Source organism: Copadichromis virginalis, unplaced genomic scaffold, assembly GCF_057382275.1.
Source record: "Copadichromis virginalis isolate Kocher_CV1m ecotype Utaka unplaced genomic scaffold, C_Virginalis_male_GT1.1 unmapped_scaffold_1, whole genome shotgun sequence".
Taxonomy (NCBI): domain Eukaryota; kingdom Metazoa; phylum Chordata; class Actinopteri; order Cichliformes; family Cichlidae; genus Copadichromis; species Copadichromis virginalis.
Window position 1 is genome coordinate 6434491 of NW_028188589.1, and position 16264 is coordinate 6450754.

At 43.8% G+C, this 16264-nt stretch overlaps 1 protein-coding gene across 1 annotated transcript; it reads right to left on the reverse strand.

The window, feature by feature from the left end:
• Nucleotides 1-9772: 9772 nt before the first annotated feature.
• Nucleotides 9773-10961, reverse strand: LOC146679679 (uncharacterized). Its single transcript, XM_085450412.1, has one exon. It carries the CDS (start codon nt 10859-10861, stop codon nt 9773-9775), a length of 1089 nt encoding a protein of 362 aa, XP_085306538.1. The 5' UTR covers nt 10862-10961.
• Nucleotides 10962-16264: the final 5303 nt, after the last annotated feature.

Consider the following 16264-nt stretch of genomic DNA (forward strand, 5'->3'; position numbering starts at 1 on the left):
GTTCAAATAATGTGATCATCCCAGTGTTTTCAGTGTGGGAGAAAGTACTCAGGGCCTTCAAGTTACACACTATGAAAGGCAGCAACAAGTTTAATGTTCAGAAACCTAAAGTCTGTATCAGCAGCAGAATGGAGCTAAAAATAAATGTTGGTTTCAGTTCTATGAAGCTTTGAGTATTTTGGATCAGTAGCTGCTGTGTTTGTTGCATCATATTGCTGTAACTGTTTATATGCTTTATATATTCTGAGCTAAGTTGATCTATAGTGTTACATCATATTCTATAAGGATGTTATGTGTTTGTAGACTTTCTGCCCAGTTTGACCCATTTAGCAGACGTCAGCCTGTTTAAGACTCTGATATCTATTCTGTGTGACTTAAACCAGGTATGACATGGTCTGATTTTCTCACCCAATAAAGGAATATTTCATATATCAGTCTACTCTTCATTCTATCAGACACAGTTATCACATGTTACGTTTCGGTGTTGTCAGTGTGTTGTTTTTGGCGTGACTGTTATGTGTTTCCTGCTTTACTTTGAAAGTCTGTGTTATCTTAGGGTGTTCAGTTTACTTTTCCTTGTCTTGTCAGGTCTAATTTGCCCCAGCTGTGTTTCCCTCCTGTGGTCCATCCCCTGATTGCTCCTTCTATGTATTTAAGCCTTGTGTTTCAGTGTGTCATGGTCGCGATCTCCCCCGTGTTGTAAATAGTTTGGTGTTTTGTTGTAAATAAATAGTTTGTTGTAAATAGATTTGTCGATACTTTCGTTTCGGGATTTTGGTGGTGAGCTTTAGTGGGTTTTTTTTGTGTGTGTGTGTTTTTTTTTCTTTATTTTTACTTTTTTCGTGTTGCACTCCGGTTGCCTAGGCCGGGGTGTAACATATGGGGGCTCGTCCGGGATTGCCTTCGCTGGGGGGTCCGGGGACCGCCCCAGCCTTTGTCGTCGCTGGAGGGTCCGTGGGACCGCTCCAGCCTTCATCCGCCTTTGCTGGAGGGTCAGTGGGACCGCTCCAGCCTTCATCATCTTCGTCTGCCTTCGCTTCAGCTGTCCGTCTCCGCTGGAGGGTCCGAGGGACCGCTCCAGCCTTCATCCGCCTTCGCTGGAGGGTCTGTGGGACCGCTCAAGCCTTCGTCGTCTGCTGGAGGGTCAGTGGGACCGCTCCAGCCTTCATCGGCTTCGTCTGTCTGGATCAAACTTTTCACTTGGTGTTAAATGTTTGATTTTTGGGTGGGGGGAACTATTACGTTTCGGTGTTGTCAGTGTGTTGTTTTTGGCGTGACTGTTATGCGTTTCCTGCTTTACTTTGAAAGTCTGTGTTATCTTAGTGTGTTCAGTTTACTTTTCCTTGTCTCGTCAGGTCTAATTTGCCCCAGCTGTGTTTCCCTCCTGTGGTCCATCCCCTGATTGCTCCTTCTATGTATTTAAGCCTTGTGTTTCAGTGTGTCATGGTCGCGATCTCCCCCGTGTTGTAAATAGTTTGGTGTTTTGTTGTAAATAAATAGTTTGTTGTAAATAGATTTGTCGATACTTTCATTTCGGGATTTTGGTGGTGAGCTTTAGTGGGGTTTTTTTTTTTTCTTTATTTTTACTTTTTTCGTGTTGCACTCCGGTTGCCTAGGCCGGGGTGTAACATCACAGCTCGTACATTTGCTTTTTACACATGTATGTAAGCACTGAGCCAAATTTAGTAATGCCAACAATATAATAACTATAATATTGAACATATTATATTTACATTACCACAGTGAGATGACTTTAGTCTCATGAACAACATCAGCTAATTGTTATTTACAGCTAATCTTAAACGACTGTTCAGCACAGAAATGAAGCCCAACAATCATGTTTCACAGTCCTGTGGTCTCAGCCTCAGATACTCATCAAATCACACAGAGCTCATGTAGAAACAAATGAACTAAATATGTTCTCCTTCATTTCTGTCAAACAAAGCTGTATGAAACGTTTCCAGCTGTTAGTATCATGGTTGCTAGGCAACCTGGGCAGCGCGACGGAGGCTAGACGTCCCATTTCACGAGCCTACGAGCCTCGCACTTCGGCCTTAGCGGTCTTTGAGTACGCGGCCCTTGAGGACTTTAAAGCTGCAGAACCTGAATCGGGATACAGCCATGATGATCTCCAGCCTCGTGCTCGCCAACATTCTCACCTGAGTTAAGAAGACGATCACTGAAATGGTCTCAGCAGGTCCTTTGATGACAGCAATGAAATGCAGTGGTAAGGCTTTTTGGGGATTAAGTTCGTTTTCATGGCAAAGAAGGACGATGCAGTTCATCTGATCACTCCTCATAACATTCTGGAGTGCAGGCAAAATGCTATTATAAAAACTTAAGCAGCAACTTCTCCAGGTTCCAATATTTATGCAATTCTCAAACCTTTTGGCCACGACTCTATAACCTCTTCTGAAGTTTAGTGGATATTATACATGGTTATGCTCAGGATGTGTCGGCCAGTTTCCACTGGAAACGCCTTTTGGTTAAACTGTCAGCGAGGAATTTGCATTTGCACTGTTACATTTTTATATAACTTTAATGCACATAAACAACAGCTGCTTGTTTCAGTGAAAATACATTGATGGGTTTTTAATAAAGTTGTGCAGCTGTAAAGTATTTTGTCTGGTGTCAATTCTATCGTCAGCTACATCGTTATGGCAAATGTTCAAATGTATATGGTGATAAATATCTTTGGTCATATGGTCCTGCTCTGTCTGTCACCTTCTGTGTTGAGCTCATTGTTTCCTCTGTAGTGACTGAGCTGAGTCCAAGTAGCTGAAAATGTTCCTCTGCTGCTCCGTCAGACTCTCCTCCTCCTGCTGATCAGCTGGGACACAAAACAGATCTTTGTTAGGCTCCACACTGCACTGAAGAGTCAAAGTGTCTCATATGTTCATCTGACAAGTAAAAGAACACATTTTTGTTTCCCGAGGTGGGCAACTTGTTGGAAACAAACACAAAAGGTTTGAGCACTGATACCTGCCATTGCTGCCATTGAAAGATGCAACGCCAGCAATGTGGATTGTCAAGACTCAAACCAATCATCAAGCAAAGACAACAGGGATCATTTGTTTCCGTTTATTTAGCATTCACAGCATTTGTAGTTGCCTTCTGTGCAGGGGAAGTCCACGCACACTGTGTGGTACCGCCATCCGCAGAAGGTGCACTCAACCTCTGTAAGAGAAACGAGATTGTCTGAGACTGAAATGATATTCACTAAAGAAGTGGTGATTTGTAAAACTTCACATTTTGATCCGGGACGTACTCTGCATGAAAACAAGCGCTCACTCTTCCTGCTCAACAAATGACAAGGGCGGAGCCTTATACCACGTGATACAGAAGCTGTGCCGTGTGATGCTAAAATTAGCAGGGAAACAACAACGGAGAGCACGTCAGGGATGACGAGAAAGTGACAGGAGAAAATCCGTCCCGGTCAACCACCCAAACATCAATAACGGGAACCTTATACAGCGCTTCCCTATACACGTCGAACTCCCGCAGGCACAAAGACATTACGGAGGCTATCACTTATCACCTGACCAAAGATATGGCTCCATTAACACTGTGCAAAACGAGGGATTTAGGAAAACGATCAACACCCTAGACAAACGCTACACAGTGCCGTCCCGCAACTATTTTTCTATTGTTGCACTACCTGCTCTGTACACGCAGCGTCGAGCAACGGTGGAGACGGAATTTCAAGCAGGACAACATTTTGCTGCAACAACAAAACGTGAGACATTTGTTGTTTTATGTTTATTTATTGTTATGAGAGAATCATGATCTCAATTCTAAGCCAAAAAATCATGATTCTCATTTTATGCAAAATCGTGCAGCCCTAACATTAACACAAAACTATTGTTTCACCAGAGAAACACACATGAAGAGAGAGAGAGAGAGACAATAACAGCTACCAAACAGTCGTCATAATTCGTCACACAATGAGAAAAGGACAAATCAACAAGTAACAATGACTAATTAATATTAAAATCTGTAACATAATGTATTGTTTGGAGTTTAGTCTGATTGGTTCAGGATGAGCTGCCATTATCCAATCACACGTCTGCTTACCTGCATCTTTTCTCTTTTTTCTAACCTGAGCACCTGATGGCTTTGAACTTTTGTTGTCCATCTTCCATTGGTTTGAATTTTGCGCTCCAGTACAAACCCGAGGATCAGCACAATTAACCTAACAGATCTACACCTTAGTTCACAGATTCACTTTGTCTAAGGTTGATTTCTGGGATTTCACACAACCCAGGATTCAGATCGTGAATCCATGATGGGCTTGGATTTACATCATCATAAATGAAATGTGCTCTACTTGGAAGCAGCCGGCCCCGCCCCTTTTGACGGGTTGTGTGAGACTTTAAATCATCAAACTGTAAATTATAAATTTAAATTGTTATTGATCCTTTACCCAGAGTCCTAAAGTGTAGATTTATTTTCTTACTCTTCTTATATTTATTGTTTGTTTACTTGCACCGCTGTAACTGCAGCCTCGTCGTCTCGTCTCTCTATATGCTGGACTGTCTGTAGCGGAGATGACAATAAAGTTTACTTTGACTTCAGCAGTGCGCAGGCGCACCGAGGGCTCTCGCGCTCACTTTATAGAATTTAGAAAAAACATCGGTGCAGATTATAAGTCTGTATCATAATATCTGTTTGTTGTGTTGTTTTTATTTTGTTTTGCGAGTTGGTTATTAGATGCCGCTCCAGCCAGCCAGAGACTCCCCGCCGCCCCGCCCTCTCCTCCCTGTGCCGCCAGCAGCAGGCGCACCTCGCAAACGGAGGGCGCCCTTACTCCCAGCAAATGGCTGATAGAAAACCGATCGGTGCCTACGAATTTCCCAGTATGCGCTGGCATGACGTCGGGGAAGCATGGGTACGACCGATTCTTTTATTTTTTTCTTGCCCGTGATGCCCCCCCCCCACCACGATGCATTCTATTGGTTTGCACACTTACACACACCCAGCTGTGGTTTCCTGTTTTGCTGGACTCTGGAGAGCCCCGCCTTTAACGCTCTTCTCTCACAGAGAGCAACAGAAAACTTGGAAAAACTCCAGATTGACTGAACTCAGTTCAAAGTTACCTTGACACCTTTAGATGTGAGAGGTAGTGATGGTCCGCTTGAAGCTGACGTGTGTCAGAAAGATCAACGCGCTGCTTCAGAAGCACCGTGTCGAGGCTTGATTCGTTTGGCCAGAGTCACGTGATCAGTGACGTATGAAGCTTCGTTTAGAACGTACCTTTTTTAAAATCGAACTTTATTGAAACACAATGAGTATACAACATACAAACAGATGAAGTTTACAAAAGAACAGAACATGAACATACAGAACCAGGAGTAAAAAAATGATGATATGAGTAGGCGAAAAAAATCAACATATTGTAACATGCAGTGGAGATGAAGCCAGCCGCAGAGGTGTGCAGGTGGATAGCGAATGAGCAACAGCTTCTGACTTTCCAAAAAGTACTCATTTATTTACAATATCAAAAATAAAAGTGCTACCTCTACCACACATTACTAAAGAGCACACTAGTCCGCGTACACACGGGAGCATCCATTACAAGAGGAGTGCGAAGAAGAACAAAAAGGGGGTGACACCAGTTGTGAGACAGGAGGCGCCGCCATGTGGTGATACACTGCATTACAATAGCAACTGTTACATAGTCCCCCCCTGGTGAGAAAAAGGCTGTCCTCAGCCGTACACAGCTGAAAAAGCACACACCACACCTAACAGTACCCTATACATAGAGGTTACAGCTAAGATTGGTGCACACACACACAGGGCAAAAGACCATTTAAAAATGAAATTGGTGAAAATAAGACAAATATGTACAGTGGAAAATCAGTTTTCTTAGTTTTTTTCACTTTTTTCTTTTGTTCTTTTTTTTTTCTAAGTAAATGCCAAGAATGAACCTTAACGCACGAAAGAGCCATAAAACTGGATTAAGTAGAGCAAACAGAAACATCTACATATCATGACTCAAAGTAGCAATGCAACAAGACAGCATCAAACAGATTTAACCAAAACATTTCACTTCAGATCAAGCCTGGTTGTGTGAAAATCATTAGTCCATCTTTTGTTGCTCCAGCCAGACGTAACTCTGGGGCAACGTCTGGGCCTGAGATTGTAATGTCCACCAGCAGCTGGGTGCTGGACAGATCTGGGTGAAACACTCTCTGGAACAGCGCCCACACCAGAAGAAGAGTCAATGTCCGGTAAATCAAAGGGGAATGGCTTAGAGTCAATGTCAGTGTCTGCAGGGGGGCCAGGGTGGGCCTGAGAGTCAGAGTTCCGACCCTCTGCGGTCTCTCTCTCAGCAGGCAATGAAACAGAATGTTCTTTGGAAGTGAGAGAGTCCCAGGTATGGAACGGTTGCATGTTCACAACATGATAAACACCTGCATCCACACCGGAGTCCACCCAAGTGAGCCTGTAATTAACATCACTGAGTCTCTGAGATACACACAATGGTCCCTGAAACAGTGGTGCAAGTTTAGCAGTAAAGTTAGACTGAGCGTCTGACCTGGGGTGCGTCTTAACTCTCACAAGGTCACCAACACGAAACGTGGCATGTCGATGTCTCAAGTCATAGTAATGTTTTTGTCTGTCATGGCTATAGTCCAAAGCTGCTTTGGCGTGGTTGTGAGCTTCCTGCAGGGAGGCTCTCAAAGTCTCAGGGTAAGGCACACCCGGTTCATCAACACCTGCTGTAGAAGGCTGAGTGATAAGGTCAAGCGGGGTGTCTAACTCACGACTATAAAGCATCATGGCAGGAGTCATACCTGTACTGTCATGGGGGGCGGTGCGCAGAGCAAAGCAAATCTGAGGGAGAAACTTGTCCCATGATGTGTGCTTATCACCTACATAAGCGCGGATTGCAGTTTTCAGAGTCCGGTTGACGCGTTCAGTAGCATTTGTCTGAGGGTGATATGCCGTAGTGAGTCTGTGCACCGAGCCTAAGGCAGAAACAACCTGTTCAAAAAGCTCACTCACAAAAGGAGACCCTCTGTCAGAAATGAGGTAAGTGGGTGTACCACGCCTAGCAAAAATGTCAGTGACGAATTTACCAGCTGCTACCTGAGATGTAGCTTCTTTGACAGCACTGGCTTCAACCCATTTAGTCAAATAGTCAACAAACACGATCAAATAAGCATTACCAGTGGGGGTGCGGGGAAGTGGCCCAACAAAATCCACACCCACATACTCCCAGGAGTTCTGGGGGACAATGGGAACCAAAAGACCGGCTGCTTTTTTCTGACTTGGCTTGGTGAGTTGGCACACTGAGCATGAAATCACATAGCGTTTCACATCAGCTGCCATTTTGGGCCAGAAAAACCTAAAACGCAGTCTAGCCAATGTCTTAGAAACACCCAAGTGACCTGCTGTGGGGTGGTCATGGTAATAGTCCAGCAAGGTGCCTCTCATGGAAGTAGGGGCAAACAGTTTCAGCTCTTTCAAAGGGTGCAAAGCACATGTGAACTTGGGTTCTCTGTGATACAAAAGAGTCATACACAACATACTGTAACAAGGTGGCATTGTCCGAGCTGTTCAGAGAGTCTGCTTCAATGTCTCTGAGGAGTGGACCTGTGACATGATCGTCTAACTGCAGCTGTCTCAATTGTGAACGGTCAGCCAGAATGACGGGGGGCAGAGTACGAATGTCCAGGCTGCCCATAACAGCATGATCTGGTAAAAGATCAGTTGGCCTGTCACAGGTCAGAGGCAAAGGGTTGCGTGACAGTGCGTCGGGAACTTTGTTCTGTGCACCAGGTTTGTGCACTATTGTGAAATCAAAGTCCTGCAAACGAAGTGACCAGCGGGCGAGTCGGCCCGTTGGGTTTTGACGAGACATGAGCCACCTGAGACTGTTGTGGTCAGTGAAGATAGTAACATGAACACCTTCAACATATGGGCGGAAGTGTTCCACAGCCCATATCACAGCGAGGCACTCCTTATCTGAAGTGCAGTAGGGGAGTTAAGCTTTGTGAAGGGAGCGACTAGCAAAAGCCACAACGTACTCACGACCCTTGTCATCCTTTTGCATCAACACTGCCCCAAGACCAATGTCACATGCATCGGCGTGAATGGAAAAGGGACGGTTGAAGTCTGGAAATGACAGGATCGGGGCTGATGTGACATGATCCTTCAAAGTGTCCATGGCCCTTCGACAGCTGTCGTCCCAGTGGAAAGCATTGTCCTTTCTGGTGATGGCGTGAAGAGGTTCGGCATGGCGGGGATAGTTCTGAATGAAGCGTCGATAATAGCCAGTCAAGCCAAGGAACTGACGGACGTGTTTCACTGAGGTTGGGGTATCAAACTCCTTAACCGCCTTTACTTTGTCCGGATCGGGCTTAACACCTGATGATGTGATGCGGTATCCGAGAAAGGTGAATTCATCGAGGCAGAATTGGCACTTTTTGAGCTTCAATGACAAGCCAGCAGCCTGGAGTCTTCCCAGCACCTCCTCAAGATCCACTAAGTGCTCTTCAAAGGTAGGTGAGGTGATAACAATGTCATCCAGGTAGACTGCGCGCGTTTTGTAAATGAGGCCAGCAAGCACAGAGTTCATGAGTCTCTGAAAAGTTGCAGGTGCGTTGCAGAGCCCAAAGGGCAGCACCCGAAACTGGAAGAGACCGCAGTGAGAGATGAAGGCAGTTTTAGGCTTCGAGTCCTCTGCTACAGCAACCTGCCAATAGCCTCGCGCTAAGTCCAATGTCGAGACAAACTTTCCTCTTAACAGAAAGTCCAAAGACTCATCTACACGAGGCAGGGGATAAGAGTCTTTTCGGGTAACTTGGTTGAGCCCTCGAAAGTCCACACAAAACCTTGGTTCCGTGGCCGCTCTATTTACAATGACTACAGGAGCTGCCCAAGGGCTTGTGGAAGGTTCAATGATGTTGTCCTTCAACATTTGTTGCACCTGTTCTTCAATCACACGTTTCTTAGCAGGTGACGTGCGATAGGGTGGGAGTTTGACAGGTGTTGCATTGCCAGTCTCTATGGCGTGCTCAGTGAGAGCCATTCGACCAAGTTGACCATCAAACAAGGAGCTAAACTTGCTGAGCAGATTTAGTAAAGCATCCTTGTTGTTCTCTGAGAGACTTGCTTCAGACAGTTTGGCTGTTAAGTCTGAGCGAACCAAGTCCAAAGACATCAGTGTTCCAGGTGAATGTGAGTAATCATTTTGAAGGTCCTCTTCATTGTCTGCAAGTGGGCAGGGGATGTCCTCAATGTAGACTGTTCTAGTGGGAATGTGAATAGAAACAGAAGCTCTTGCCATAAAATCCATTCCCAGAATGAAAGGAGAGGACAAATCTGGTATTATGGCAAAACGCTGGTAAAAGTTCTTGTTCATGAATCCAATATTGAGACAAATAACACCAACAGGGATACAGGGAGCATTATTGGCGAGGTTAACTGCAGGACCATTCCACTCACTTGTGTTTCTAGGGTAAGAGTCATTTACTTGAATGAGATCTGTTCGTACAGCCGAGAGGGAAGCACCCGTGTCGAGGGTAGCATCCACAGATGAAGCATTGAAGTTCACTTTCGTTCTTAGTGGGGTATTCCAGTGGACTTGTGAAAAATTGTCTTCCAAGTGTCCAAGACTGTGTCCACCCTGTAGTGAATCGGGCGTGTGAGGCTCCGTTAGTAACTGGGGGAAGGTTGGCCTCTGTGAAATGTCCTCCCCCCCCTGTAGTTTCCCGAATGCCTGTATTGTGGCTGGGATGTGGTGCTGACCTTTTCATGGCCAGGATCAGAGGGGCCAGAGTGCTGGCAATGGCTGGACTGGGCCATGCCTAGCGGTGTTCGAGGCTCGTTGTGGCAAATGAGGTTGGGTGTTACAGTTTGGGCAGGTGCGTGTAGTGAACCCTGGCTGAGAGCATTTGAAGCAGTAAGGTTCAGGCTTATAGTTGTCTTTGCTACATAAAGCAGGCTGTGGTCTTTGTGGTCCAAGCACTGAGTGAAGCTCATGAGCGCGTAGCAGCAGGTCCATTACAGAAGTGACATTAGCGCCATACAGGGCAACTCTGTATTTTTCGAGAGCATGTTTACTAATTAGGTCAATTCTGTCTTTTTCAGGTGGGGGGCTCTTCAGTTTGTCAAACTCACTCAACATGTGGGCGACAAAGGTTGGGAGCGGCTCGTCCTGAGCCTGAACACGATCCAAAATTCCTCTCAGGATGCGTTCTTGGTTGTCGGAGGGCAGAAAAACTGTCTTAAACAGTTGACAGAATTGAGCCCATGATGTGATGTGGGAGCTCAGTGCCTTGAACCATTTCCCGGGCTCTTTTGCAAGAAAGTGTGGCAGTTCGTTTAGCAATTGCCCATCAGTTAGGTTCAATGAGGCTTTGTATGTGCCAACTGCATTTAACCAGTCCTCAGGTTGCACTTTTCCGTCCCCAGCATACACAGGAGGCTCCAGCTTTGCGTGATGTAAAGCTGCCGCAATCACTCTGGAAGTGCTGCTGAGTTCAAGTGAGTGAGATGGGAGGAAAGGATTTGTAGGTTGAAATGGGTTGCTGGGCAGGAACGGATTGGTACTGTTGGTGGGTTCAGTTTTGTCCATCACATGAACATGAGGTGTCGATGTGGCCATTGGGAAAACAGGAGACTGTGGGACTGCAGGAGGGGGAGAGTTTCCTGTTGTGAGTTGGTCCCACTGCCTTAGTAAACTCTGCTGTATGTTCAGTGAGTCACGTAAACAATCACTAAGCTTATTCACCTCAGTTCTTAACTCCACCACTTGTTGGCTAAGGCTAGGAGTCACATTTTCAACTATCTGGCACATAGGTAACGAGGTAAGTTCCATGTCTGAGTCAGAGTCGTCTGGGCAATGTGCCATTGCGATTTCAAAAAAATTAAGCCGCTCCAGGGCACAGCACAGTTATTGATATAGCAGTAAAAGAGTCAGTTAGGTCAGACTAGAAAGACAAAACTGCAAAAATGCGTTCAAGATTAAATTTAGAAAAACCACATATAAAATTTCGCCCAACAAATGAAATTAGACTGGAGTGATCAGAACCATGTTATTACAATAGCATGTCTGCAACACTAGAGCTCAATGCAAGATTAGTTTTAAGTCGTTTTGTTATACTGAGCCGAAGACCAGCACCAACGGTTGTAGTCAGCCAAGCTATCACTTACATGTGCTACAGTCAGTCTCAGCAGAGGTAAAGGGGAATGAAAAGCCAGCAGAAATGTTCATGTCCAGGCTCTCCACAGAAGAATTAATCCTTAGAAGACGAAACCAACAACAAATAACAAATCCACGGAGTCCATTCGCGTCGCGGAGTCAGCTTCTCTCTTTTTCTTTCTCCCAAGCGGAGCAGCAGCACACCACGGTATCCAGAAATTAGTCGGGTCCCACCTGAGCTGAGGCTGCGGCCATGGCTGGAGAAAACGTCCGAGCGTCCGCAAAACTGGGGGGATTTCCGAGACAGTTCACGTGCTAGAAGAGAAGAATCCTCGGCGGGATGCAAAAATCGTCTGAAGTCCAAGGGGAAAAAGTTCGGGCACCAGTTGTAACGTGCAGTGGAGATGAAGCCAGCCGCGGAGGTGTGCAGATGGATAGCGAATGAGCAACAGCTTCTGACTTTCCAAAAAGTACTCATTTATTTACAATATCAAAAATAAAAGTGCTACCTCTACCACACATTACTAAAGAGCACACTAGTCCGCGTACACACGGGAGCATCCATTACAGGAGGAGTGCGAAGAAGAACAAAAAGGGGGTGACACCAGTTGTGAGACAGGAGGCGCCGCCATGTGGTGATACACTGCATTACAATAGCAACTGTTACAATATAAATATTGTTCTGAGAGGCTTTTTGTTGGTTGAGTCTGAAATTGATTGTATGTACAATTCATATCCTTATAAAACGGCAGAAATATGGTGTTTTATTAATAAACTTACATTTATGGATATAAAATAGCTAAAAGTATTAACAATTTTTTTTTATAAAAAAACATTTATCATTCTTCCTGGGGAACTTAAAGAAAAAGAATAAAACATTTTCCCATCGTAAAGAAAACTCCCTTAAACTATAGACAATAACAAAACTGCTAAATTCTTCCAGAATCTCTGTGTAGAGGAACCAAAAGAGATGTGCCACAGTTTCTGGATGATCCCCACAGAAAGTTCAATTAGTATTTATGTCTCTTTTAAATGTTACCATATAGTGACTGGCTGGGTAACATTTATGAAGAATTTTATATGAGATTTCCTTCACCTTGTTCACAATTAGATATTTATGGGATCATCCAGACTGTCTTCCAGGTGATATCTGGAACATGTCGGTTCCAGTAAGATATTCTATATATGGGAGAGACATGATATCTTCTTGGAATAAACTACGTATTCTCTTATTGCTGTTACCAAGTTCCTGTGAAAAGCAGATTTTTCCCACTGCTGACTCAGCTGGATCAGGGAGAGTGACTGAGGCAGATATTGAGCTGTCAGTGTTTTTATATAACATTAAAGTCCCTGAGGGTATGGCACCAAGCACCATTGAGAATTCCCCAACACTGTTTGACAAGTTTGACGAGCATCTTGACTTTTGGTCTTTGGATATTAACAGTCCTGGATATGTGACTTCTTGTTTAACAGAAATGTTACAGAGAGCATTTGCAGTGCAGCTTTTAATTGCTAGTAATTCAAATTTTTTTAGATTTCGACATAAAGCAGATGCCTCAGAGAAATCACTAATAACACTAAGGGCTGGACGGATTTGATTTGCATTCTTCAAGAAGAGTGTGGTGTCATCAGCTAGCTGGCTGATGATGAGCTCCTTATCAGCTGTGCTGATTCCTTGTATAACAGGTCAAATCTCGGGGTGGAGTCTTAATCGTTTTAATTGAGCTATTGCCATTCGTGTACAAGGTTTTGATAGCTTTACAGAAAAATGCCAAATTTTTCCAAAGAGTGGAAAATAAATTGATGTTCAATTGTATCAAAAGCCTTTTAAAAATCCAGGAAGAGAATGAAGCTATAGTCAGATACCAAATCAGAGTAATCAAGTAGATCTAAAACCAGTCTCATGTTCTTAGAAAGGTGTCTGTTTCTCATAAAGCCTGATTGTGTCTCATCGATAATTGTGTCCAAGAACTCTTTCATTCTGTTAGCAAGTACTAAAGCCATAATCTCATAGTCATCATTGAGCAGACAGATGGGTCTCCAATTATCAATAAGAAGTAAGTCTTTGTTTGGCTTTGGAATAAGTGTTATGAGACCCTGAGTAAGAGTAGGAGGGAGGATGTTATTCTCTACACTTCCTATGAAAAGCTGCAGTAAGAACGGCGCCGGGAGATTAGAAAATGATTCATAAAACTCTGCAGTTAAACCATCTGTGCCGGGAGATTTGTTGGCCTTAAGTGCAGAAATAGGATTACAAACGTCCTCCACAGTCAGAGGGCTGTCACAGTGACTTCTATCTTCCACAACAATAGTTTTTAGGTTTTTAATATTATTGAGAAACAGCGTTGAGACATATATACATTAGGGGTGCAACGATACACAAAATTCACGGTTCGGTTCGATACTTTGGTGTCACGGTTCGATATTTTTTCGATACAAAAAAATGTTCATGCATTTTTAATTTGTCATTTATTAAAATTATAAATATATATTTTAACTCAAAAGTACAGTTTTTAAATTTAACCCTAACCCTTGTGCGTGTTTTTTATTTTGACAGCGAATACGCACCTGTGGACCACTTATGTGCAGCCCTGGTTATATAGCTCGTCATATTGCAGCCACAGAAATTCTTTTGTCCATGAAACCATAAAGCTGCACTTTCTTTTTGCCTTATAGTCTGATTTGTCATAACTTCTCCGTTTTGTGGTAAGCTTTTCTTTGGCTGTCACTTCTTCACCCTGACCTGTCTTATTTGGCTCAGCAGAACTAAAATAATATAAAATATATATCATATATCCTGCTGCTTTTACACACGCACTCAGCGATTCTCTGCGCGATCAACCTCTCACATGTTTAAGCTGCGGGAGATTTCACTTGTCATGTTTGCATAGTAAGCTAACGATTAATAAGACGATGTCAGAGGAATTGGTGCACAAATTATCATCACTCACCAATCAGTACTGTCGCTCTCTATACACAGTTCGCGCGATTGCAAAGTGAAAGCAAAAAAACAAGCGCAAATTCAAACGCGATTTCAATATGTCACATATTGACAGTGGCTCACCCAATGACATAATTACCCAGCTACATTTCTGAAAGAATGCAAAAGTATTGACATATATTTTTCCTTCCTACAATAGCCCGACGGGCAGGGCAGAGATAGATTTTGGTACCCCGACTGAAAAAATCGCTAGCCCCGGGACGTCGGGCTAGCGATATTGCGAGCCCTGTATCTGATTGAGGAATCACTCATCTTGGAAAAGAGAGTTTATTACAGAAAAATGTCTCTTTCCAAAATAAAAGCTATACTATCCGCTTCTTCTGGGCTATATTCTCAGCAGCATATTAAACATATCAGGTCTCCATAAGGAGAATCATGTGCTAACAGCTGTCTAAATGACTCGGCTAAAGTTTGTAGCATGCGTGCTTGTTGTTTTTGTCTTTGCACTAGGATGATGTCGGCGTAAATGTGCAGTCATATTCGTTGTGTTCCCACTAGTGCTTTCAGATTAATCTCGTTGAAATAACCTTAACGCCACAACACGGCAAATCTCCGTTAACGAGCTACCGCCGATCGTCCCGTGCATGGGGCTAGACGGCCAACACGTTAACCAGCTAACTGCGCTAACACACTAGTTCACACCAATGTAATTGAACATTGCATGGCACATCCAACATACTGTTTTACCTGAGTCCATGACTCGCTTACCTTCAGGGTCATACGTCACATGAAAACCAAAATAATTCCAAACGCCAGATCTGAATGAGGGTGGGGGAGGTCCACTTCTGTCTCGCTAGCTTGCCCTGCGCTCTTCCTTCTGACCATGCTGTCTGTGTTGAGCGCTCAGTGAATCTGCGTTCGACTACTCCGCCTAGGCTGTACTCTCAAGCCTAGGCGGAGTAGTCGAACGCAGATTCACTGAGCGCTCAACACAGACAGCATCGTCAGAAGGAAAGTTGATAAAATAAATTACAAATTTTGTATTGTTCGATACATATGCGTACCGAACCGAAAGCACTGTATCGAACGGTTCAATATCGATACGAATATCGTTGCACCCCTAATATATATATATATATATACAGTGGGGCAAAAAAGTATTTAGTCAGCCACCGATTGTGCAAGTTCCCCCACCTAGAATGATGACAGAGGTCAGTAATTTGCACCAGAGGTACACTTCAACTGTGAGAGACAGAATGTGAAAAAAAAATCCATGAATTCACATGGTAGGATTTGTAAAGAATTTATTCGTAAATCAGGTCTGGATTAAAGAGCTGATTTGTTAAATCGGGAACTCACAAAATACCAAAATATCACCACCGGTGGATCACACCTCTCAGATGTTCTTATCTCAGTGCACTGTAACAAAAGCACAAACAAACGCAACCAATAAAATACTAATAAAGTAACAAATACTGGGGCCCATTGCAAACATGTCCAAGCATAAAACCATCTTTCTCTCTCTTAGAGAAAGAAAACAATCCAAACCTCACTGATAAAATCAACCTAGTGTTAAGCAAAACCCAAAAATCAACCAAAACTTCACCAGAAAGTTTTTCTCCCTCCCGGGACAATATTGTGCAGGAATACAGGCACCGTAACTCCTTTTGCACTGACAAAAACATGTTGGATTTACTTGATTCAATAGTGGACACTGGTTGCACACAAATGTTTTGCTTTGGCAGAAACTTCTTTGCAAGCTCCTTTGACTTAAACAACTGAGTTAAATCAACACAACCTTTTCATATTCAGTAAACCTGCATGTTGTGTTCATAAAACACGATTGAAACATGTTCAGATGGAGTAAGTTGAGCTCCTGGAACATTTTAATCCTTCAATTGAAATTGAATGGGTCTACAACAACTACCATCCTCCTATCTCTATCCTGGTTGCAGCAGGGCTGGGAAATAACCCTGAAGTGATAGGTTACCAGGCAGGGTACACCCTGGACAGCTCACCAGTCTATCAGATAGAAACACACAGCCGTTTACATTCATGGATAATTTAGCCCAGGACCTTCTTACTGTGGAGCAACAGCACTAACCAGCATGCCAACAATGGAGGAAATACAGGAAAGCTATGATTTCCTGTATTTGAGGCAGAATTCTTTT